The sequence below is a fragment of the Etheostoma cragini genome, chromosome 4 (assembly GCF_013103735.1).
Source record: "Etheostoma cragini isolate CJK2018 chromosome 4, CSU_Ecrag_1.0, whole genome shotgun sequence".
NCBI lineage: Eukaryota > Metazoa > Chordata > Actinopteri > Perciformes > Percidae > Etheostoma > Etheostoma cragini.
The window spans coordinates 10400467-10423328 of NC_048410.1; the positions used below are offsets into that span (position 1 = coordinate 10400467).

Consider the following 22862-nt stretch of genomic DNA (forward strand, 5'->3'; position numbering starts at 1 on the left):
TCTCTAATCATTTATAGACACGCATGGGATTTTAAAGCGATTGGTCGATAATACTGCATTATTTTACTGGTTTGCAGGCCTCTTTCCAGTTTTGTGGAAACCCTTCCTTGTCCCATACTTTCATATATATTTCAAATAAGATATCTTTTCAATAAGATGATTATTATCACTTTGCTTGGTGGGGACATCCTTGTTGAGCATGATTCCGTTCTCTCTTTGTTCTCTTCTCTTTTAATTTTCCAATATTTCTTGCTCATTCTTTGTTATCGTAGCATCTCTCTGTTTTCATCCCTACTCACTTATGCAACCTGAGCTTTGAACTTTAACAAATGTTTGTGTTAGTCAATTTAGAATTTCCATTTCTGTCTCTCTGACACTACAGTAAGATTAATTGCTGGTTCTGTACAATTCCTACTATTATTTTGTGTGCCACTTCTATGATTTAGTCATACTATTTTTTTTACATCTGCACCAGTTCTTCATTACCCTTCATTCCCCCAGTTCTTCATTCCCCTTTCCATTCTCATCACCCTCATGCACGCTGTGTTTTAACCTGTTATTGCATTAACATCTCCACAGCAAATAACCTTTCCCTCTAAGCAAGTGCATCCAGTATTTACAATCAAAACCTTTTGCAAGGTTAAATATGAACCTTCACAACTGCTTTTTCCTCTATCTCTGTTGATTTTAACAAAATTAAACACTAAAGGCAAGTTTCTTGAGTAGTTAATTTTCTCTAATTCTTCACTTGTTTTTCCTGACTTCACAACCTACATCTGTGCTGAGTTTAAACATTTATCTTCACACTCTAAAAAAATCTGATCTCTTCAACATTTCTCACATCTTGGATTTTGCTTACATACCATGTACATACCACCATATTTGAGACGGGTATGGCTGCAGCCTTGCCATATTTGGAGGATTAAAGCCTGAGTGAAAAAAAATCTGCAAAGAGGCTTACAGAATTCTGAACCATAAGAACCCGTAGACAGTTGGTGGAAACAGTCTTAATGTTTCGTGTTTGTATGTGGTTAAGTTTGTAACTAGTTAGTTTTCAGGTTTGTCAGAGGATTGGTGGAAATTTTTTAGTCCTACCGGAAAATTACTGGAATATATTATATTACGTCACGTCAATTTCGTTTTACCGTAAACATGTTGTTTTCCGTTTTCCCGGATGTGTAAAAACGATCCAAAATGTCATTCTACCAAATCCTTCGACAATGGCGTCCTTTTCAAACAGATCCGAATTACATTCCATGTCCACTTAGTCGGCCTTAATTGTTTATCTTGTAAGAAATTAAGCTTAAATTGGGTGCATCGTACACAAAATCCAAACATCCATGGTAATTACGGTAGTAACCGGAAATGCCGTCACAGTCGTAGCTGATATAAGGACGTGGTTGTTCCGGTAAAAAGTGGATTTGCTGCTTAAAGAGAGGAGGATTTAGAGTAGAATATATTATGTTTTAATCAACAACTGTACATATTTTTTTAGAACTAGATGTTTTAACTTCCTAATACAATGAAACTCACGTATTTTTCTTCTGTAAACTCGACACTGTAACGCCTTCTCGTGCGGCCCAGCTCTGCATCGACTGAAGAAACAATGCAGGCCTAGCTAGCTTCTGACGTTAGCTGGCGGAAGCTAATCGGATAACACTGGTCCAGCAGACTGCAGTGGGATTTAAACCCAGGACGGAGCCGTTTTTCCTCGCTGTAACGTCAACTACATCCAATCCGGTATACAACAACTACTTATTTATTAAATGTTTCTTTTCATGCAGTGTATGTCGTTAGAACGTAACTTTTATTTTGTGATCTAAGCCTATATTCTCGAAGTAAGCGTGTTGGCACGATCAAGTTAAGTGGTGTTGATTTGATCCAAAAGTCGGTCTATGTCAGAGGTGGTAGTGGTTCTCTGTTTCTGTGTCTATTTCTTTCAGTGATGTGGTTTTGTTGGAAATCAGTGGCTTAACTTCCACTCCGCTCCATCACAGTTCAGTCAGCCCGGCAGGATGTGTCTTTTACAGCACATTTGCGTTTTCGGTTGCGTCAAAACCTAATTTGTCTTTCTTTCCTCCTAACAGAAAGCTTAGCTAGCTCTACCGGGAATCGGACCCATCAGAAACGGGTCCACCTTGTATTCAGATCCCAGGTTATTATTACATAGTAACATTGCCTGCGCTATCCCAGCAGGGGTTTAATTTATGTTTTATTACAGAGTTAAGTAATGGCTTACACGCTTATTTTTTTAGCCAAATAGGGCTTTCTTAAAATGAGAAGCAATATAGAAACAATATAGCTAATAATATAATAGACCATACATGCTACTCTTTAGAAACTATCTTTTCGGTCCATCATATATAGCACTGTTTTGTATGCAGCGACCTTTTCTAACTATGTCAACCAATCCTAAAAACAGCTCTCAATGTGTCTTATTATATTTTCTTATAACAATTTACAGTCTGCGCCCTTCGGATAATACCTTAAAATTCAATTCAACTTTATTTCAGATATACAGGTCCATATAATAACATATGTAAAACACAACACAAACAAGACAGAGTTCTATACATTGAAGTGTTCTAATGTTGAATATTGGTGTTTAAAATGTTAAGTTTGACAGAATAAAAATTGTGTTTGTGACAATATACTTTAAAGGTATATCTTTTTCTCAGATTTGATGGTTTGTGGAGCGTTTCCATGTTTGTGGTTTTTGTTGATGACTGGATTTTACACTCCGTTGCCAGTTTATTAGGGGCAGCTAACTACATTTATTGCAATCTAATACAACAACCCTCCAATTTCCCCTACCGTCATGAAGGTTATTAATGTTCAGTTTAAGGTTTTTGAAATGTCCAAAAATTGTGCCCGTAACAATTTCTCGGAACCAAAGCGACATTTTCAACAGACTTGTTTTGTCCAACCAACAGTCAACTACCCGGAGATATTCATTTTGCTATCAAATATGACAAGGAAAAGTAGTACAACCTCTCAACTGAGCAGAAACTAAACGCTTAACTAACTAAATAAATGGGGTGGACTGTTATACTGTGTTAATTTGAATTTAGTCTTGCATTGCCAGACCTTCCAGAAAAACGTGGTCTGGTTTGTTTTAAATTAAATTTTCACTTTGAGTTTTCTTTAACATTAATATGAGTTCCCTCAAACTGCCTACGGTCCCCCAGTTGCTAGAGATGGTGATAGGTGTAAACCAAGCCCTTGGTATCTGCCTTTTGAGAAATTAAAGCTGATAAGGCTGATCTAGAATCTCGCCCTTTATGACATCATAAGGGGGGAGGTTACGTTCCCTTCCTCTGCTTTGCCCAGAGAACCGTTTAGAGAATTTGGACTACTCATGAGAGAGAGACATCATGGCTTTCAAACAAGCAAACAGGCAGTTGGTCAAGGCCACACCCCCAGCCTCCACCTTGACTCATAGTCTAGCTAGCTGTCTCAAATTATCCTGCAGAGATCTAAGGAGCAGGTGAACATCTTCCAAATTGACCAGATTTTAGAATGCCAATGCAAACAAAGCGGAAGGTGAGGGACATCAGGCTAAAAAAGAGGGACATCCAGTGGAAACGGAGCAATCCCTAAATGAATCGTCATTGATACAGGCTAATCTGAGCTAACTGTACCAAATAAATATAGCACTGGTAGCAGTGCAGTATATCTACACAGATTGTAGTCTGGATCAACAGAAGTACATTACCAGGATAAAGCCATGTCAGGCTGTGCCCCTCTGCTTCCGCTTAGGATATTGCCGTTCTCAAAATCCTTTCGCTACGGGAAACGACAAACTTTAAGCTAGCAAGCTACTCGCTGAAAATGGCAAGTTTTGTAGAAAACTTGTATCTTGCAATAAGGCAGGCCTGCTTGGTTCTTTCGGTGAATGTTTTTAAAGACTTACAAATAACATGTTTACGGCATTTACTATCTGGCTGGGATGTTCTGGGACCGATTGTTGGGGCTTGCTATGGCGATACATTGGTAATTAATAAGTTCACGTTACTGTATAGTGTGAACAGTCAACTTTAATATTTTATTTGGCTTTTTTGTGGAATGTTCCACCAAATAAGTTCCTTTTGAGACTATTTTGCAGAAGGCACAGTCACTGCGTCCGGAGCTTAGAGCCATCCAAGACAATTGTGATTGGTTAAAGAAATGAAAACAACCCAAAGTTTTTTTCGCCCTCCAATTCCAGAATATACTTATGCTCCACAGCGCTGTGGAAATAGGTCTGGCAATGCAAAACTACATTGTAACGTTTGTTTATAAAATTAGGTAGTTAAGGTGATTTGGTTTTTTTTGTTTCCCTATCTCATTCTCATCAATCTCTTTTCAGCAATGAGCTCTCAGCTGCAGGTCTTCTCTCCTCCCTCCATCTCCTCCAGTGCCTTTTGCCGCGTTAAAAAGCTGAAGGTGGAGAGCAATGTTTGGGACGTGTCCACCACTGAAGCTTACAGTTCCATAGCAGGCCAGTCGGCATACACCTTTACCCCCGCCATGGCTGTGGCACCCTTTGCACCTTCCCTGGTCTTCCCCCCTGTAGCACCTGGCTCCAGAGGTCAAGTGGTGGTGCGGGCAGCTGATAGCACTGGCAGCCTCCCCCGTGGATCCAGCCGGCGTGTGGCAGAGCAGGCAATGTCTTCATCTTTTGCTCATAATGAGACGTCCTCTGAAACAAGGGGGCACAGGCACGGGCAGAAGAGAAAGATTGAGGAGACCAATGAAAGCAGTGGGAGTGGATGTGGCAGTGTCCAAATATTGGAGGAGCTCTCAGCCCCTGCAGCAACTTACTCCACACGTACGGGTGGTGGTGGAGGCGGCACAGGCCAGTCCATACCCCACTCAGCTCAAACCACCAAGAGCAGCAGCTCCAATGGTGAAGGGGATTATCAGTTAGTGCAGCACGAGATCCTCTGCTCCGTGTCCTGCAGCTATGAAGTGCTGGAGTTTTTAGGAAGAGGCACGTTTGGGCAGGTGGCCAAGTGCTGGAAGAGGGGCACCAATGAGATTGTGGCCATCAAGATCCTAAAAAACCATCCTTCTTATGCTCGTCAGGGCCAAATCGAGGTAATCAAACATTTACCATTACTTTTTGTTGATTCAAGATTTGTGTATCCTGCTTTGATAACCCTACAATGTTGTCAGCTTCTTGTCCTGCAGCATTAATACTACAATGCTAGCAATGTGTGTGACTGTATGTGAGAGTTATTGGCCCTGCCGATCTAGCTCGAGGAATGTTGAACATAGTTGATGCTTCCGAAGTTATGCAACATTACGAGCACTTATGGCAGCTTAAGATCAAAGCTAATTTATTAACACTGCGTTCCCCTGTGTCAGAGGCTTCTTTTGTGTTAGAAATGGTCATTTACACTATAAAACCAGGATCATAGTATTGCGTTCACATGGGTTCCACTTTACCTGATGATGATGTCAGGTTGCTGTTTAGGGGCCTTTAAATTGAAATGCAACTAATGTAAAGGGACTCCCTGACTGTTATACTTCTGACATGCAGCATTATCAATAATTTTGAAACTAACTAGTTAAATGAAACCTGCAACCAGTGTAACTGGCCTACCTACTATAGCATTATTGTGCACTTCCTTGTACTTAGCGTTTTCTTGTTAGGCAACATAAGTGAATCAGCTTTAACTGGCAAGTGGTATGGGGTTATTTGTTTCTCTTTTAATAGGTGGGTATCCTGAACCGGCTGAGTGCAGAGAACGCGGATGAGTACAACTTTGTGCGTTCATACGAATGCTTCCAACACAAGGGTCACACCTGCCTGGTGTTTGAGATGCTGGAGCAGAACCTCTATGACTTTCTTAAGCACAGCAAGTTCAGCCCACTCCCCCTACGGCACATCAGACCCATCCTACAGCAGGTTGGCAAATGTTTTCATAAGACCTTTATTAATCTATCGTATTATTACTTTTAGTTTCTCATTGCTACTATAAACCTTTCCTTCTTAGTATTGCAGCCTGATTAATATTTTTGTGTTTTTGTCTTTAGGTGGCTACAGCGCTGATGAAACTGAAAAGCCTTGGTCTGATTCATGCAGACCTGAAGCCAGAGAACATCATGCTGGTCGACCCTCTTAGACAGCCCTACAAGGTGAAGGTCATTGACTTTGGCTCAGCAAGTCATGTGTCCAAAGCAGTCTGCTCAACCTACTTACAGTCTCGCTACTACAGGTTAGTGGCAAGAAACCCAGCTGCATTTTGTTGATTTATATGCATCTTTCCTTGTAGTCTTATGAGGATGAGTGGTGACAAATGTGCTATGTTACTATGACTCAACTTTGTAACTCAGTTCTGGCAATAGTCTTTTAACCTTCTCTTTGCTGTCTAGGGCTCCAGAGATCATTTTGGGGTTGCCATTCTGTGAGGCCATTGACATGTGGTCTTTAGGTTGTGTGATTGCAGAGTTGTTTCTGGGTTGGCCTCTTTACCCTGGAGCCTCTGAGTACGACCAGGTCAGTACTGCCTTAAGTGTTTCCCAGGTCTTATAGAAAAATGTTCAAATGCATGGGAAAGACTAACCTATCAGATTGAAATAGAGGCCACATGTTGTTATTTGAAAGCAGGTCATGAATGTACTGTAGGTGCTCTGTAGAACTTGTATTAAGAGGTGCTAGTGCTGCATTAAGCCAAGAGATGCCACAATGCTGCAGAAAAACAAGCTTAACTACAAACTATATGGGTATTGCAGGCTATCCAATTTTATTCATGGCCCTTACTGTTTGGTCTCACTTTGATTCCTAAGCTTGAATTTTGTTTTCTGTTTCCAGATCCGTTACATTTCTCAGACTCAAGGCCTGCCTGCCGAGTACTTGCTGAGCGCCGGTACTAAAACCAGTCGCTTCTTCAATCGAGGACCCGACTCTAGCTACCCACTCTGGAGGCTAAAGGTTAATACAACCTCATACGAATCCTACTCAGTATCTGCTTATTTAAATGATTATTATAAAGAATATCAGAAAATGGCATTAAATATATAAAGAAGTCTAGATGGTCCTTCTGATTTGATAATTTTTTTATATTAAAGGCCTCAGGATCACTAAATGTTTATAGTGATAGTTTAATAAAAAACAGAAATGGTTTCCATCTTCCAGACCCCAGCAGAGCATGAAATGGAGATGGGCATCAAGTCCAAGGAGGCCAGAAAGTATATCTTCAACTGTCTGGATGACATGATGCAGGTAGATGGCTTTCCTTCTGAACATCTAATTAGATTTTTGTGCTTCACAAGCATGGTTTGTACACACAAACCCAATAAATGAAATCACCTGTACCTCATATTGTTTGTTGGACTCATTTGGGTCTTATTTTGTATTCCAGGTCAACCTTTCCTCTCATTTGGAGGGTACGGACATGCTGGCTGAGAAAGCTGATAGACGAGAGTTTATAGACCTCTTGAAGCGGATGCTCCGTCTGGATGCCGACAAAAGGATCACGCCTACTAAAACTCTAGGTCACCCCTTTGTCACAATGAGCCACCTCATGGATTATCCCCACAGCTCACAGTAAGTGTGTGCAGTGAAGTGGTCTTTTAGCCAGTGCTGCATGTAAATGTGGGCCTGGTTGAGTCTCTATGTAAATCTAATCACTAAAACACTGATGAACTCCTCCCCAGTGTGAAGTCCTGCTTCCAGAACATGGAGATCTGTAAGCGCCGGAGCTCTTATGATAACAAATCCCTGTACTCCACCAATGCGGTTCCCAGCGCTGCAGCGGGCAACCTCACTGTTACCTTTAGTAGCCAACTCAACCAGCATAACCAGGTATGACCCATATTTCACCACAAATTCTTACTCGTTTAAAGATCTGCCACTCCTCTAGTATTAATCTGGTAATTTGTCTTAACAGGTGCCTTCTGCGGGGGGAACGATGCCTTTGCTGAACTACCAGCCAGCTCTGTACCAGCAGGCGACCATTAACATTCCCGGTCTTGCTCAACAGAGTGTCCCCATTCCAACGCGTCCTGCTGGGCTGTGTAGCCAGACAGAACCCTTCCAGCAAACTCTCATTGTCTGCCCACCCTCTACTATTCAAGGTAAAGGAAAAGGTTTCAATCAGACTGAAAGAAGACTGGTGTTGGAAGTTAGCTTTGGCTATTTACATGTGTACAGTCAGACACTATTGTCAGTGTTATTCTGTTATTTTTTGTCCCTTATAAATAATTAATAATAAATTCATGAATTCATAAAAGGAAAAAACAACACGTGGGGTTGCGCTAGTGTGAAATGTCTCTACCATGTTGAATATTTATGTTTTCCATATCACTTTAGTTAAAAGTGTGTCTCTACAGACACCGATCCAAAACTTGAAAATAATGCCTCAACATTCCACCTTCATTTTCTGGAACAGGGATAAAAAAAATCAGATCTTTAAGCTGTGAGATACTTTTCATCAGTATTTTGGTGTTACACATTGATATGCTTGTGTTTAATTGTTTTCCAGGGCTACAGTCATCCAATAAGAGTTCCAGTTTCCCTGTGAGGATGGAGAACTCTGTACCCATGGTACCTCAGAACCAGTCTGCTCAGTCATTGCAGATCCAGCCAAGTATGCTCACACAGGTAAGAGTTTTTTAGGTATGTGGGTGTTTCGTCAAAGTTCAAGATGTCTGTGAGGTGCTAACCTTCTGAATATTATTTTATTTACAGAAATTCTTGGTTTGATTTTTACTGTGGTCTTCAGAGAAGAAAAATGCTGCTTTTGACAAAGAAAGCATGTATGAAAGAGAGAAGAATACTTAACACATTTTTCAGTGTTATTCCGCTCTCATTCAAAGTAGTGTATAGATCTTTAGACCGAAGCTGTTCCAACTGAAGGGGGATGTGAAACAGGCACCAAATAGACCTGCGTCATATATACATCTCCTGGAGGAAAAGGGGTATCTGAGGTTAATTTGAACGTGGGAAAGGGGTTTGTGGATTTGCAGCATTATACTTTCGGGAGGTTGAATCAGAGAAAGGGATGTACCTTTTGTGAATACTGAGGTTTAAACTTTAATTTTAGCAGTTCCATATGGATTTCATGGATACAGTGCACATGAGCACATGTTTTTATAATATTGCATTTCGAAACCTAAACTCTGGGTTACATAAATCTGGCCACATCCCTGAATGATCTCATGACTCATTAGCGCCAAGCTCTAGAGCAATGGTGCCCAGTTTTGCTTATTCATTGAGTGCATCCAAGTATTTTTCTTTCATTTCCCCTTCTTATTTTTGCTGCCAGCAGAGCAAGCAGAAGTTTTGTGGGTAGCACGTCAAGACATTTTATCCAATAAAAAGCTTTTCGCTCAGTGGATAGGTTTGTTAAATGTTTTAGGCCACTGCTTTTAAAATGACAAAAGGTTTGACTTCAGCAGCGTAGTCCATGTTGTTGATGTTTGTGTTTCTACTGAGTGTCGCCCTAAGATTTTTTTCCAGGACTGATTGGGCTGCCACTCAAAGCCGTACCTTACGTATTCCCAGTCTCCTATCTGGGATGACTGCCAGATGTTTAATGCGGGAGACCAATGTGGCTCATGAAGTGACTAAATTGCTGTTTGCTAAAAGTAGGAATAATTGCTGCACATTGCAAAGGTCAGGTGTCCAGATGGCCAATGGTACCAGTGTTCATCTCTTCAGATACAGCCTTTTGAAGGACATTACTTTATAACACTGCCCTCCCCTATCCTCCCTCCCTCCCTCCTCCAGGGTTCCTGCACACCCCTGATGGTGGCCACCCTACACCCTCCTTCAGCAGGCATAGCCCCCCAGTATTCTCTGCCCCTGGGGCTGGGCGCTGGGGTGGGCCGGCCCACCCTCCTGGAGCACACAGCCACAGTGCTGGTAAAGCTACAAGGACATCCCTGAAGAAATCAAATCCCATTCCCACTACTTCTACCACTAACAATGCCATCTCTCTCCCGCGCCACACCCCTTTTTCATTTCATGTGTTTGCAATTTTCCCTCTACCTGTATGGGGCTGGTCTTTGTATCATCCATCACATTTCTTTATTTGGCCTTGTCACATTCAGTCTTGTCATAATCATGTATTTTTTGGACTGGAATCACCATTTTTCCATCTTGATATGGATTTCTTTCTCTTTCGTTTTTTATTCCCCTTTAACATTAAATCAGAATTGACAAACTCAACAATCTCTTTCCACTCCAAAGGACACCCCCTCCCTACACCATTCACACCCTCTTTCCTTCCCTCCCCCACATTCTTCCCATAGGTGTGCTGAGGGCATGGAGCGCATGTGTTGCTGGGTTTGTCTGCGCTTTGCTTGTAGCTTCTCTTGTCCTGTCCTTCCTTGGTTTCAGCAAAGGAGGTTGCAGCTACAAAGTCCACTAAAATCCCTACAGCCTGACTCTGACACACATCTTTTGTTTCAGCCCCAGAAAATGTGGCATGCCTTTTCCCAAGACAGCTTATCAGCAGATTGTTTGGCATCAGTAAACTAAACTAATCTTTCTTCAGTATTTCCTCTTTAACAGGCACCATGGTCCTGTGAAGTGCTTCATTGTTCGTGCTTTGCATGATATCATCTTGTGCATTTGTTGCAGGGCAATGCTATAATAAGGGAATGGCTTGGGAACGCTTATCTTTTTTGTGCTTTTGCCTGTAGAAGAGATTGGCCAATTGGTTTGTCTCTTTGTCTTTGGTCCTTGGATTTATTTCTAAGCATGGCTCAGTTTGTCTGGCCCATTCCAGAAATCATATAAATTGTGTTGATTTGTTTAATATCTGATTCTTGATGTTACATGTACTGAAGTGTGAGTCTGTTGTTTCTCTCAGCAGGCCTGGCCCACTGGCACCCAACAGATCCTTATACCATCGTCATGGCAGCAGGTCCCAGGTGTGGCAATCCACAGCTCTGCCCACCAGTCAACTGTTACTGATTCGCCCCTGGAAACGCTTCACGCCAATGCTTCCACGCAGCAGGGACACAGCTGGAGGTGGGTCAACCAACAACCGTTAAATCCAAGCAATTTGATAATAGTTTCACAAATGTGAACTAGCATCCTAAAATTTTAGGTTTGAGAGATTTCTGTCATTGACATTACATTGTCACATACATTAAATGCAGATGTGTATTTTAAAAGATGGATTTTTGTGAAGTATCTTGGTTAAAAGTGATTTTACAGCACTTAATACCAGTCATCGTTTTGGCTCATATGAAATGATCATCTCAATCTTATATTGACTTATAAGGGATAAGTACATAATGTACTGCAAATGTATTCTTGACTAACAGGAATGTGAGTGTTGACCTCCAAGTTTTTTGTGATCATTTTCTGGCCAGAAAAGTAAGCTTACTCTGTGGTTAAGTTTCGTGTTTTGATTTGCCAGTGGTGTCCACCTCTGACTAGTTTGATCTCTGGCCCTTATAGGAGCACCACTCAAGCCAGGACCCAGCAGGAGAGGAAGAAGGTGAAAGCTAGACGTGGAGAGAACCGGAACAGGTTGGTAGAGTCCAGCAGGGTTTGAGCTGCAGATGGTCCGATACTTTTTTTTTGCTTCCCATTTCTGATACCTGAACTTGTGTATCGGTCAATACCAAGTACTGATCCGATACCAGTGTATCATATATTTTATTATGTTTTAACAGCTGTAAACTACTATCCCTGGAGGGATGGAATATGATTTCTTTCTTCGTTGTAGGTATTGCTCAGGTTAAACTCTTTGTGAAACAAACTCAAAGAATGAACAACACAGAACTTTCTTCTATTATCCAGTTTGACACTAAGTTATAACAGGAAAAAGAACATAAATAAACTACTTTAACGTAGCGCTAAGGGCTTTATTATGTGGTGCCGATACCAGCATTTTAGGCAGTATTGGAGGAGATGCCCATACTGTTACCGGACGACTCTAGTTTAAGCTGTCACACCAACATGACGGATGCCTAAATAGAACTGATGTCGCACCATGAATTGTTAAAACTAATCAGAACTTTGTCCAGGCAATGCGATTTCTGATGGTAGATGGTAAGTTAATTTGTCGAGAATGGAGCAAGACTTTTGCACAATCCTTTTATGTTCTGGTTTCTGTCTGTTATTACAGCTGAAATCACATTTGCTTCGGGTGGGAAATCTCAACATTTTGCTATTGTTTTTTCTGCCTAGGGGTATCTCCACTGCATCACTAATCTGCAGCAGCGGCGTGACCCCACCCAGCGCCACGTTGTCCCAGCCAATCGTCATCTCCGACACACCCAGTCCAGCAGTCAGCATCATCACTATTCATAGTGACACAGACACAGAGGATGAGCGCAAATTCCATCCCTCCAGGTGAGGACAAGATACACCCCTGCACCATTTAACAGATCCGTGATTTAACCATTAGTGTAATACTTCCATCTCTGATTCAACTGTGCAAGTCCAATATTTGTAGTTCAAAAACATATATACTTCCATGGCAATTTTACTAGGAGATTAATGGAAAAACGTTGTTGACTAAATAAGATCAGAATAGTTCTCATTTAGACTAAATTATTTTGATATACCGTTTCTCATTTTTTTGTGAAATAACACGCTTTCTCTCATTACGTAGCGTTGGTCTGAGCCAGCGCACTAACGTCATCAGCTGTGTGACGGTGCACGACTCTGACTCTTCTACAGCCAGTCCCCTGACTCCTCTACCCCGCACACTTAACCCAGCTAGCACCATGTCATCACGCCAAGCCAAGTCTCTGGCAGTGGTGGCACCGTCAGTTAAACCCCAGGGCTCTGAGAGAGGAGCCGTTTCACGTGGCCGCCTGGAGACCGGTGAGAGTCACTCATATACCTGCCGTCTGTGTGTCAACACATATAATTTTCATGTTCGGTGTGAACCCAGTTTAATTTAATACTTCTTTTTTAATTCACAGTGAACTACATGAAGCCTAAGAGATCATCCAACCGACAGCCCTGCAGCTCAGGGGTGAGCATGGAGCGTCATGGGCTGGTGCCAAGCCAGTCACACCCCTTAAACCTCAGCCAGGTGAGGCTTCTTTTGTGTTACACACGCTTAGATGTTGCCGTTGTACTGTAGTGACAGGTTGAGGAATCATTGCATTTATTTGACGATCACAGGAGACAAAAAGACAGTAAACACTTGATGGGAAAGGATGTGCACTCTTCAGTATCTTAATTACTTCCGGGGGACCCGGTCATACGCCTTCTCCAGATCCACAAAACACATATAGACCAGTAGGGCATACTCTCAGGCTCCACCAGGATCGTTGCAAGAATGACATTCTGATCCGTTGTTCCACAACCAGAATCCGCATTGTTCCTCTTCAACCCGAGGTTTAAATATCGGCCGAACCTTCCTTTCCAGCACCTTGGAGTAGACTTTACCAGGGAGGCTGAGAAGTGTGATACCCCTGTAATTGGCACACACCCTCTAGTCCCCATTTTTGAACAGGGGAACCACCACCCTGGTCTGCCACTCCATAGGCTCCCTAAGGTCCCGAACCTCCACGCAATGTGGAAGAGGCATGTTAACCAAGACAGCCCCTTCACACACACAGCCTTCAGCATTTCTGGACGGATCTCATCAATCCCTGGGGCTTTGCCACTGTGGAGTTCTTTGACCATCTCAGAGACTTCTACCAGAAAACTGAAGACAATTTTCCCATTGATTCCTGCTGATTCCTCACGTCGATATCAACTTTTGTCTTTATAAAAGCTCAGTTTTTAGGATCTGCAGCTTTTAAAAACTTCCATCATGGGTTATTTACCCTGTTAGTAGTAAATATCTCCACACAGCAGCTTCAAGGCATTATTCTGTTGTTTGCTATCAAACGGATTTGACAAGGAAGCCCTTTCACACGAGTCAATGGAGAGTCAAAACATCTCCCAAAGAATTTCAAAGTCATATGATATACTTATCAGCAGCTACAAGCCACAACAAAGGAGGTAGATGCAAAGCAAAGTTAACATTGACAAATTGACATTCATTTAATGAAACCGCACACCTAAAGAAAAATGGGATGTGGAAGTCAGGATCAGTGGTGGACAGGTGTGTATGAATGCAATGAGCAATGTGAGATGCATGTTGTCAGTGATAACGAAAGAAGCAACATCATGAAGGTGAACTCAAACTGGTGCAATCAGCTTCTGATGATCTGGTTCTTAAAGAGTTACAAAGTGTTCCGTGAGTCCAAAGTGCTCTCTGCTGGACACAAAATGTAACGGCAGATGAGAGGTATAATATATCTCCACTAGGAGAGATAAATCTAGGGGGTTGCCAGATGATAAGCAAAATAGGAAAAGAGAGAGAAAATAAGCATTTCTGCATCATATTTTTTCTGACATTTTCTTAGCTTTTTATGTGAAATGAACTTTAGGACAGCGGCAATCGGAGAAGGATACTTGTTTTTCAATTTGTTTATATTTACCCGCTTACAGCTCTTTAACGTATGCAGTGTGACAAGAGGTCACGATAAGGCATGAATTGGCTGGAAAGGTGTTTTAATGTGTACAAGCATTAGCTGCTTCATCTTTTTAAATGTCACTAACCCACCAGTGGGATGGTCGCTACAAATTCATGCTGTGCAGTCAAACTTTGCATAAACCCACATAAAGCCAGAACACACATGCTATGACAACAATGATACCAAGTGCAAGTCTAATCTAAACGAAAGGAACTGACCAAGGTGCTGTACAAGTGATGTTCTGCCTTCTTGTTGCAGATGCAGTGGCATGTATACTGAGTGTTGTTTCCTTTTTAGGTTCAGCCTGTGGTTTCTTCATCTCAGGAGCGTTCCCACAGTGACTCGTCTTTGCGTCGCCAGTCGACATTCCCTCCGGCCGTCTCCTCTCACTACAACTTCCCTGAGGTGTCCTCCCTGGCCTCCGTTTCGGCCTCTGGCCCCAGCCTGTACACCTACCCGGCCTCCACCGCCCTCTCCTCAGCTTCTCAGGCCATGGAGCAGCTGCTAGGCCGTGGTCTCGCCACTCACGGACACTCCCCCTCCGCCTATGCAGCAACGTACACCTCATCGTCGGCCTCCAGAAGAGACTCGGCCAGTCGTAAGGAGTCTGTCAGTAGTCTGCTGCATGGCCTCCCCGCGGCCTACCAGCATCAGTTTGCCACTGGTTCTCCCTACGTTAGCGTGACGCCCCGGGCCGAGGCTTACAGCGCCTACCAGCTAAGCCCCAGGCGCCTCACGCAGTACCCATACCTATAGGGAGTCTCACACACACTTTGAACTAAGAAAACAAAAAAAATCTACTTCCCACATACTATCACAAAGGAAGATTTAAATTGTATTTCTAGTAGAATAACTGTTGGTCCCTTATTTGTTTGCTGCTTTTGACTCCAAAGCGACATATCACCCAAACTCATTTAATACTCTTTAGGGTCATTTTTGTGTTTTTAAAAATGTTCTTTGATCGTTTTTTTTCTTCCCCTTAACAATATTGTTTATAGCCCGTATTTTATCCTCCTCCTGTCTAGATGTATAATTTAGACATTGTGGTTAATGTTTATTACTCCTGTTTTATCTTGAGGTTTTGTGTGAAGAGAGATTATCCTCCTGTCACAAGTTGCAACGACACTTTAGGCGAGCTTTTGAGACGCCTGACTCACAAGGCTAGTGAAGGGCTAGCTTACAGAAGTTTTGGGGGTTTTTGGGGGCATTTCTGCTTTGTTGGATAATGATAGCTTGGAGAGAGACCGGAAAGGCTGGGGAGAGAAAGAGGGGGAGGATGGGCTGGAATTGAACCTGGACCGCTGCGGTAAAGACTCAGCTTCGATACAATGTTCTACCAGTTGAGCTACCGAAAAAGTTAAGTCATTACTCATGATCCTTGTTATGAAGTTTTCACACTAATCCAATGATGCCCTGTGTTTTAGCTAACACAATAATGTGTCTTTTTATTCACAAATATCTTTTACCATGTTTTAAATTGTGTTTTGTCAGTGTGAGAAAGGAAGAAGGTTCATGTCGGTTAAGAAAATGTAGTAAAAACTGTGATGGTTACATGTTAATTTAAGTGCACATGTGATAGTCTGTTAATGTAGTGACAGTGTTTAGGCTGGATTAATCATGTCCTTATCCAATAGAAACTTCTTTTTTTTTTAAACTGCATCAACTGAGTGCTGAATGTATTTATGAAATGAAGAAAGAGGAGTGGGATCACCATCCTGAGGAATGATGTGAAAAGCTTGTTTCAAATTGTAAAAAACAAAACAACCTTCCCTACTTTTCTCTCCTCAAAATATAAACATACAGTTTCACATGGGCCGAAAAAATATTCTATATATGTGACTTCCAATTATATGGAACCCGCTCATTTATTAAAATGGATTCATGGCCAGTTTTTACTGTTTTATATTGGGGGGGGGGGGGACCGTTAAGTCCGGTTTCCTCCCCTTAACACTTCAGAAATGTTTGCTAGTAAGATGTACAAACTATTCACACTGCTATACAATGACTGACATAAGATCACGCAATCTGCAATAGGCCTTCTGCTCAGTTCCACAATGTTTGAGGAGAGGCCACTTTATCAGTCAAAGGTGGTCTGCCCACTAAACGGTGTATTTTCCCCTCAGAAAATGTGCAAAAGTGGCCACTTTGGCTTCAGTCTTGTCTAAATATAATATCCTATTGTTTTTCACATTTAGATTGCCTGTGTCTGAATACAGCTGATTTATGGCTTTGCCCGCCAAAGTCTTGTAGTTGAAGGTGACTCAAGGTGGGTTACGAAAGCTTTGTAGTAAATCCTTCCCCGTGGTGTTTGCATCAGTTTTGTGTTGTAATGTCTGAATATTTAACTATTTCATCTTAACATAGTATAGTTAAGAGGCTATTTGGTAGAACTAATTCAGGGAAAAAGGTTTCAGCTCATTAGGAGAGATGGACACCTGCTGCCAGTTAAACAGCAGAAATGTCAGCGTCATCTCCCTTAACATCACGTTTAATTTGACACTGTTTTCAATAAAAATAACCACAAATTCATAATGGTTTGTGTCATTATTCCTCACCCCCCTGTTCCAACAAACTCTGAATTAATGATTTCATTTCCCTCATTAGCTGGCATGAGCGTAAACCATACTTAAGAGGCATTTTCCAGGGTACATAAACTGGTCAGGTAGCATATTATTCTGCCTACGAAACAAAGAGCATTTCTAGAGAACACACCGAAACCAGGAACATTAAAACAGACTTTCAGAAGGTCATGTTTGACACGAAAATATATCTCGTAAGGTTCCAAAAGTCACACATCACTTCATATATTCAAAATATTAATGGTATACATTACACTATAGGTTGTTAAAAACATCCTATTAAAATTAACAGTCAAGGTTCTTTATCACAGTTTTAAAAATTGTTCTACCAAAAACACTGGTCTTTCCATTTTAAATGGCAGAGCCCTACATTAATGTACAACATCAATATTAGTTACGTAAAAGGCTCATTGTTATAAACACATACACACTTTACATAGCATCCCTTATACCAGTAAATTACAAACATAAATATCCTCTGAATCAGAAAGTCCTTCACACTTAAACACTTTAGCTGGGTATAGAATTCAGCTTTGGGAAACAAATCAGGATTGATTGAATATTGTTTTGTTGATATTTCACAATAACTATACTTAAATTAACAGATCAAAAACTTCCAGTCAGTGCAGTCCTTTTAAAACCACTTCAGAGTTCACCTTGAGGCTCTCATCATTGACGTCTGAGATGTCTGTCCATTAATAAGGTAACTGTGGTACTGCCGACGGCTCGGAGTCCTGCGCTGCAGACGCGCTGCTACATTGGTCCGTCTTGTTAAACTTGGTGCGAAAGGGAGATGCCGCTGCCCTTTTTTTTTGCTGTTAAACTGTAGGTGGGGGACCCTCTCACAGCAGCCCACAGCTGAACATTTTTTGGAGTTTAGACATGAAACCAGAGTGTCTTGAATCAGGGCTAAAGTGGGATGAGAGAGAGATTTGTTTAGATATAAGGTTTGCATAAAATGACACTGCAGCTGCAAGTTTCTCTGACAGACATAATCTATTAGAATAAAAACTGAGGATACACTTACAAATCTACAACATTTCAGACACGTCTTCAAGGTAATTATCTAGAGTAACGATGACTTTAAAAAAATAAGGTTTTATTAACTAAAACAATATGTAGCTGTGGGGATGATTAAACAATATAAAATGACAAAGACAGAAATAATATACAGTACATTACTCTTTAAAAAGTTAACCATATAGTATAACGGTTTGGTTCCTTCTTTTTTAGTGTCAAGAGACTTAATATATTCCTTGAATTCACATAAAAAGGTAGGAAAATAATAAGTGGGGAAAATATCGATTCTTAGATGCATTGCAATTCTCTCTAGAACGATTCGATGCTGGATTCTGATGAGTTAAAGGTGCTCTAAGCCATGTTGGGTGGCGTTATTTTTTGTTGACGTTCTAAGTATTTTCAAACAAAACAAGACTAGCTTGCCCCCCCCTCCTCTGGAACCATGTTTGTGTATGCTTCGTGGTGCAGGTGGGTATATTTTTGTTGCCGTTTGTAGACCCTGGGCTGTCTACGGAGACCACATTTGTGTGTTCAGGGGACAGGCAGCTTGCGGATAGTGAGATTTTTGCTGTATGTGACAACAAATGTAACCTAAAACACACGTGACATCGTTTAGAGCACCTTTAACAATCAATTATTTAAAAAAAAAAATTGTTGATTTTTGTTTAAAAGTTACTGTCTCCAGACGTGTACAAATCAGAAAACAGAGTGACTGCAAGAGGATGGGTTAATGGACAACAACTAAGAGTTTAGGGAGTACTCTCTATACTAACTTTTAGCGAGGAATAATTGAATTAACTGTATGTGTGAAAACAGCTTTATCTCACCGTCCATTTTGTTGTTGTTGTTGTTGTTGAATATATAGTCCCCCCCCCCCAAAAAAAAAAAAAACAATGGTAGGGAAAATCCTCAAACCAATTTATATATCCACAAAATTTGCACAAATATTCATAATGGTATACATGCCCCGTGTGTGTGCGTGTGTGTATAACTCAAAGCAAAATACAGTTAAAAATGTTAAAACATCCGCAGATGCCTTTGTCATCTGCCTACCTATTTTAAGTAGGGGGAGAAAAAAAACTATTTCAATATTGAATCAGATTTTCTTTTTTTCTTTTCTTTTTTAAATAGGGGATTTTAGTTTTAGGCCATATTGCCCAGCCCTATACAGTAGGCTATATGCCAATGCTGTTTTCGATTAAAAAGAGAAAAAAAACATTTGCACAAAGCAAGCCAATTCACTTTTCCATAATGGTAAGAGTATTAAAATGAGAAATAAAGAAAAAAGATCAGGGAACAAGAAGAAATCAAGGTACATTTAGAATCGATAAAAATGTGCAATTAACCGCGATAAAATACAAGTTAAATATGACATTAACGCGATTAATAGCAATGAAATTCTAACTTCACTGCGTCTTTGAACAGCAGATGTTTTTTTCTTTAGACAGAATAAACCCACTATAGGAAGAGCTTTCATTACATAGATACATTTGCTTGTTGCAGGAAAGGCTTGAACCAGAAGGAATTTTCCATAACTTACAGTGTTGTCTTTTTGATGTCTAAATCCTCCACATCATCTTGCTTCCTCCACTGCTGCTCCTCTGTAATCTGATCCCAGATGTCCGTGTTGACCCACAGGGCCCCGGGCAGGGTCAGGCTGGCTCGGGTGCAGGTAATCCAGCGGCACAGAGGGCAGGAGACAAAGCGGATGCCCCCATCCTGTCTGGACATTTTCTCCAGGCACACGGCACAGAAGGTGTGGCTGCAGTGGAGGACCCGCGGGACCCGGTCGCTGCGCGAGTACTTGTAGCAGCACACGACACACTCAAGCTCTTCGTTTATGAACATGGTGGCTGATTGAAGAGAGGAGGAAACGCAGACCGGATGCAGAGGGCTTCTCTTCGCCAGACAACCTGCAGCACGTGACAAAAAGAAATCAGCAAAAATAAAACAAGAAAAATTCACTTCAAATATTCTATTTTAGACAGATGAAGAAATTATTTCCAGATAACATGTTTACAATAAAATACAACAACAATACAAACACATGTAGCAGCCCTGTGACAAACTTACTTCAGGATTGATGGAATCGACTGCTTGACTGCTGCTTGGCTGACTGACGTTTGCTTGGCATGGGAGCTCTTAAAGCCTTCCTGTAAATTAGAATATGACGCTGCCTGCAGATTTCACCACTTCCAAAGAAGCACCTTTCAGGTAAACAAGTTCTGTGGAACTCCAATCTGAATGTCCCAGAAGTAACACGTGCGCATAACTTCCATAACCCGTTTTACTAAATAAGCAATAAGCCTTCGTTAGCAATCTTGATGCCATAAAAATGACGTGTTTATTTTAAGAAAATAAAACTTTGACATTACACAACAACTCGCTAAATGGTTATGGACACATTTAAAAGTATGATTTGTCACAGAAGCAAATTAAAAGGAAGGTTTCCTAAAATGCCCTGCCAAGCAGGGTAATTTATTTGCAGTTACTATGAAAACGTACAATGTCACACAAGATTAACTGAAGCATCGAAATTTGGGCATTTGCTGTATGACCACACAAACGCACTCCCATCATCATCGGTTTCTTTTTTTTTTTCCTTTCTTTTTTTTTTTTTAAAGATGTGCCATAAAAAGAGCTATAGAAAGGCAAATCTTCTGCTTTCAGACAATTTTTTTCTGTTGAAACAGATACACAGTAGAACCATCTTTACTAAATGCAATGCACAACAGTAAATTATCAGCCGCTCCGTGAGCCAGGACATGTCTGTGCTTGTGTTTGCCCACACTGCCCTGCTTAGCAAACACTAGACGTTTTCCTTAGAATGTTTACAGACAAGCCAAGGCTGGTTCTACAAATAAGAGAACAAAAACCCCAAAGGAAAAAAAAAAAGATCAAATACAAAATAATATAAGGAAACAAAAAAACGTTGGTTCTCTTTATGTGTTTCGTCACTTGGACCTATAGAGTGTTGCTATACTGGTCAGCTAAGCCAATTTAAGGAAGGTACTGGTCTCTATTTACCTCTGTGCAGACACTGGGCTCACTGCTTGGCTCATGGGTTGACAGGAGAGCACGCGTGGACTCGCATCAGACTCTGACCACGCATCAGTAGCTCTTTCACAGACTGACGTGCCAAGTTGTATGCTTTTTATTTTGATTGAGATACAGAGATACACACACACTTGTCAATACTATTGTTGACTTTTATAGGATGACTTTCTGCACTCCAATGCCTCATCAGATGTTAAGGTTTACTGCAAAAAAAAATAGATCCTATAGATGAAATACACATTAAGACAAGTGCATAAGGTTCTACTTTTATCACACTGCTGTGTACTTTTTGCCGTGTTTAGATTTTAGTTTTGCAGTTGGACGCCATCTTTGTCAGTGAGCGCCATCGAGCTTTGACCTCTCACGGGTTTTCAGGTTATAAATCTGTGTTGTGCTAACTTGCAGACATATTCTTGGAACATAAAACCTTAAAGCTTTTAGGCATGACAACCTTTGACAGGTTTTGGGGCAGTAAATGTGTGTGTAAAAAATAAAATAAAAACTACTTTCTGTTACATGTCCTGCTTTACACAGATATGTGTGATGTAGTGTAGGCAGATAATTGTTCTTGAGCTGCAACCCAGGTGATAGAAACCTGATGCCTCAATGCTATTACATGGAAATGCATACAGAGGAAAACTGACTCCAATCCCAAAACTGACTGTGATTCCTAAAACCGTGGTTCAAATGAGGTTGAAGACCACATTAACTAGGAGAACCACACAACTGGTCTTTATGGCACTCCTTTTCTCTTGATTTTGGAACAGAAGCAGCATCAAAAAGACATACCCTGAGGATTCTCCACGACACAATAAATGACCAGGAAGGGAAATGGGTAGGGAAACACAATCTTTGAAAACTACCTCCTTAACTGTGTATGAAACAAGCTTTTATCAATAATGTTTTATGATATTTAGCCTCTCTCTGTTGTTGGGACCTGGTTCCAGGGCACTGCAACAAACCATGTCTTCAGGTATACACTCTTCCACAACCCATGAGCCAAGTTTATTCCTACAGCTGACATAAACCACTGAAAGACGGAGTGAATCGCAACCGTTTTAATAAGCCCCTCCAACCCCCTGGCCCTAATGCCGCTCCCGTCCACTCCCCCACCTCCTCATCTCAATTCTTCCTGGGTGGGTGGGCTTTGAGAGTCCATGGTAGTGGTGGTGGTGGTTGTGGAGGGGTTTAACCAAGGACTGAACATCCCTCCTCCACATAGTGTTTGTAGAATGTCCACTAGTTGGCTCACCTGCAGGGGGGAGCGTTGCCCTACAACACCGGGTCCTTTCACTCCTGGGCTATGCTCCTCAGCACGTACTTGACCGTATAGGCAAATGCCGCGAAGCCTACAATCACAAAGAGGTTGGCAAGAGCCCCACCTAGAAGTCCATGGTTGCGATTGGCCTGCTGCAGGCCAGGGACGTGGTTTGCACCCCCGAGGGGGGCGGGGCCTCCATTGAGGGCGGGGAGGCCATAGTGGGCGTGTTGAGGGTCACCGTCGGGTACCACATCGGGTAAGGGGAGGGGCTGAGTGCGGGCGCTTAACTCCTCCTGGGCCTTCTGTTTCTGCTTCATCTCCTGCGGAGGGAAGGAAAGACATGGGAAATTATGAGGCCAACAAAAAGAGAGAAGGAGGGGAGACAATTACAAGAAGTTAGAGAAGCCTTTTGTACATACATCGACTACATCAGGAAACAGCTCACAGAACACTTTATCCTTGAGGTTGAAGGCCAGGCTTTGCGCTGACAGCTGTCTTTTCTGGGGGGGGGGGGG

The 22862-nt window shown here is 41.6% G+C and overlaps 3 protein-coding genes across 6 annotated transcripts in view; 1 reads left to right on the forward strand and 2 right to left on the reverse strand.

Annotated features, from left to right (window-relative positions):
* Window positions 1–1384: 1384 nt before the first annotated feature.
* si:ch211-160o17.4 (homeodomain-interacting protein kinase 1) lies at window positions 1385–16191 on the forward strand. 4 transcript variants are annotated; one of them, XM_034870257.1, is made up of 18 exons: window positions 1385–1740; window positions 4349–5079; window positions 5702–5893; window positions 6022–6203; window positions 6361–6484; window positions 6800–6919; window positions 7124–7210; window positions 7350–7534; window positions 7645–7792; window positions 7878–8064; window positions 8472–8590; window positions 9719–9853; window positions 10806–10966; window positions 11402–11473; window positions 12137–12301; window positions 12564–12778; window positions 12880–12992; window positions 14728–16191. In XM_034870257.1, exons 2-18 carry the CDS (start codon window positions 4351–4353, stop codon window positions 15184–15186), a joined length of 3393 nt encoding a protein of 1130 aa, XP_034726148.1. In that variant the 5' UTR covers window positions 1385–1740; window positions 4349–4350; the 3' UTR covers window positions 15187–16191. The 4 variants fall into 4 exon arrangements, with proteins under 4 accessions (XP_034726148.1, XP_034726149.1, XP_034726150.1 ...); XM_034870258.1 differs by having other exon boundaries at window positions 10809–10966; XM_034870259.1 differs by lacking the exon at window positions 9719–9853.
* A 1017-nt stretch (window positions 16192–17208) lies between these two features.
* Window positions 17209–20331, reverse strand: LOC117943866 (RING finger protein 208-like). Its single transcript, XM_034870270.1, has 3 exons — window positions 20103–20331; window positions 19570–19942; window positions 17209–17918 (listed from the first exon to the last, which is right to left on the reverse strand). The coding sequence occupies exons 2-3, from the start codon at window positions 19875–19877 to the stop codon at window positions 17852–17854; spliced, it is 375 nt and encodes a 124-aa protein (XP_034726161.1). The 5' UTR covers window positions 19878–19942; window positions 20103–20331; the 3' UTR covers window positions 17209–17851.
* Window positions 20332–20466: 135 nt separating this feature from the next.
* The window catches only part of ube2j2 (ubiquitin-conjugating enzyme E2, J2 (UBC6 homolog, yeast)), a 9249-nt gene continuing 6853 nt past the window's right edge, over window positions 20467–22862 (reverse strand). The window contains exons 5-6 of the mRNA XM_034869509.1: window positions 22767–22847; window positions 20467–22667 (exon numbers count right to left, since the gene is read on the reverse strand). Of these exons, the coding sequence (XP_034725400.1) occupies window positions 22377–22667; window positions 22767–22847 (372 nt within the window). The 3' untranslated portion in view covers window positions 20467–22376. The remainder of the gene's footprint in view (window positions 22668–22766; window positions 22848–22862) is intronic.

Coding starts and splice junctions, on each gene's coding strand:
- si:ch211-160o17.4 (XM_034870257.1), top strand. CDS start 4,351: ATGAGCTCTCAGCTGCAGGTCTTCTCTCCTCCCTCCATCTCCTCCAGT. Junction 5,080..5,701: donor CTCGTCAGGGCCAAATCGAG/GTAATCAAACAT, acceptor CTCTTTTAATAG/GTGGGTATCCTGAACCGGCT. Junction 9,854..10,805: donor AGCACACAGCCACAGTGCTG/GTAAAGCTACAA, acceptor TGTTTCTCTCAG/CAGGCCTGGCCCACTGGCAC.
- LOC117943866 (XM_034870270.1), bottom strand. CDS start 19,877: ATGTTCATAAACGAAGAGCTTGAGTGTGTCGTGTGCTGCTACAAGTAC. Junction 17,919..19,569: donor GACATCAAAAAGACAACACT/GTAAGTTATGGA, acceptor ATCCCACTTTAG/CCCTGATTCAAGACACTCTG.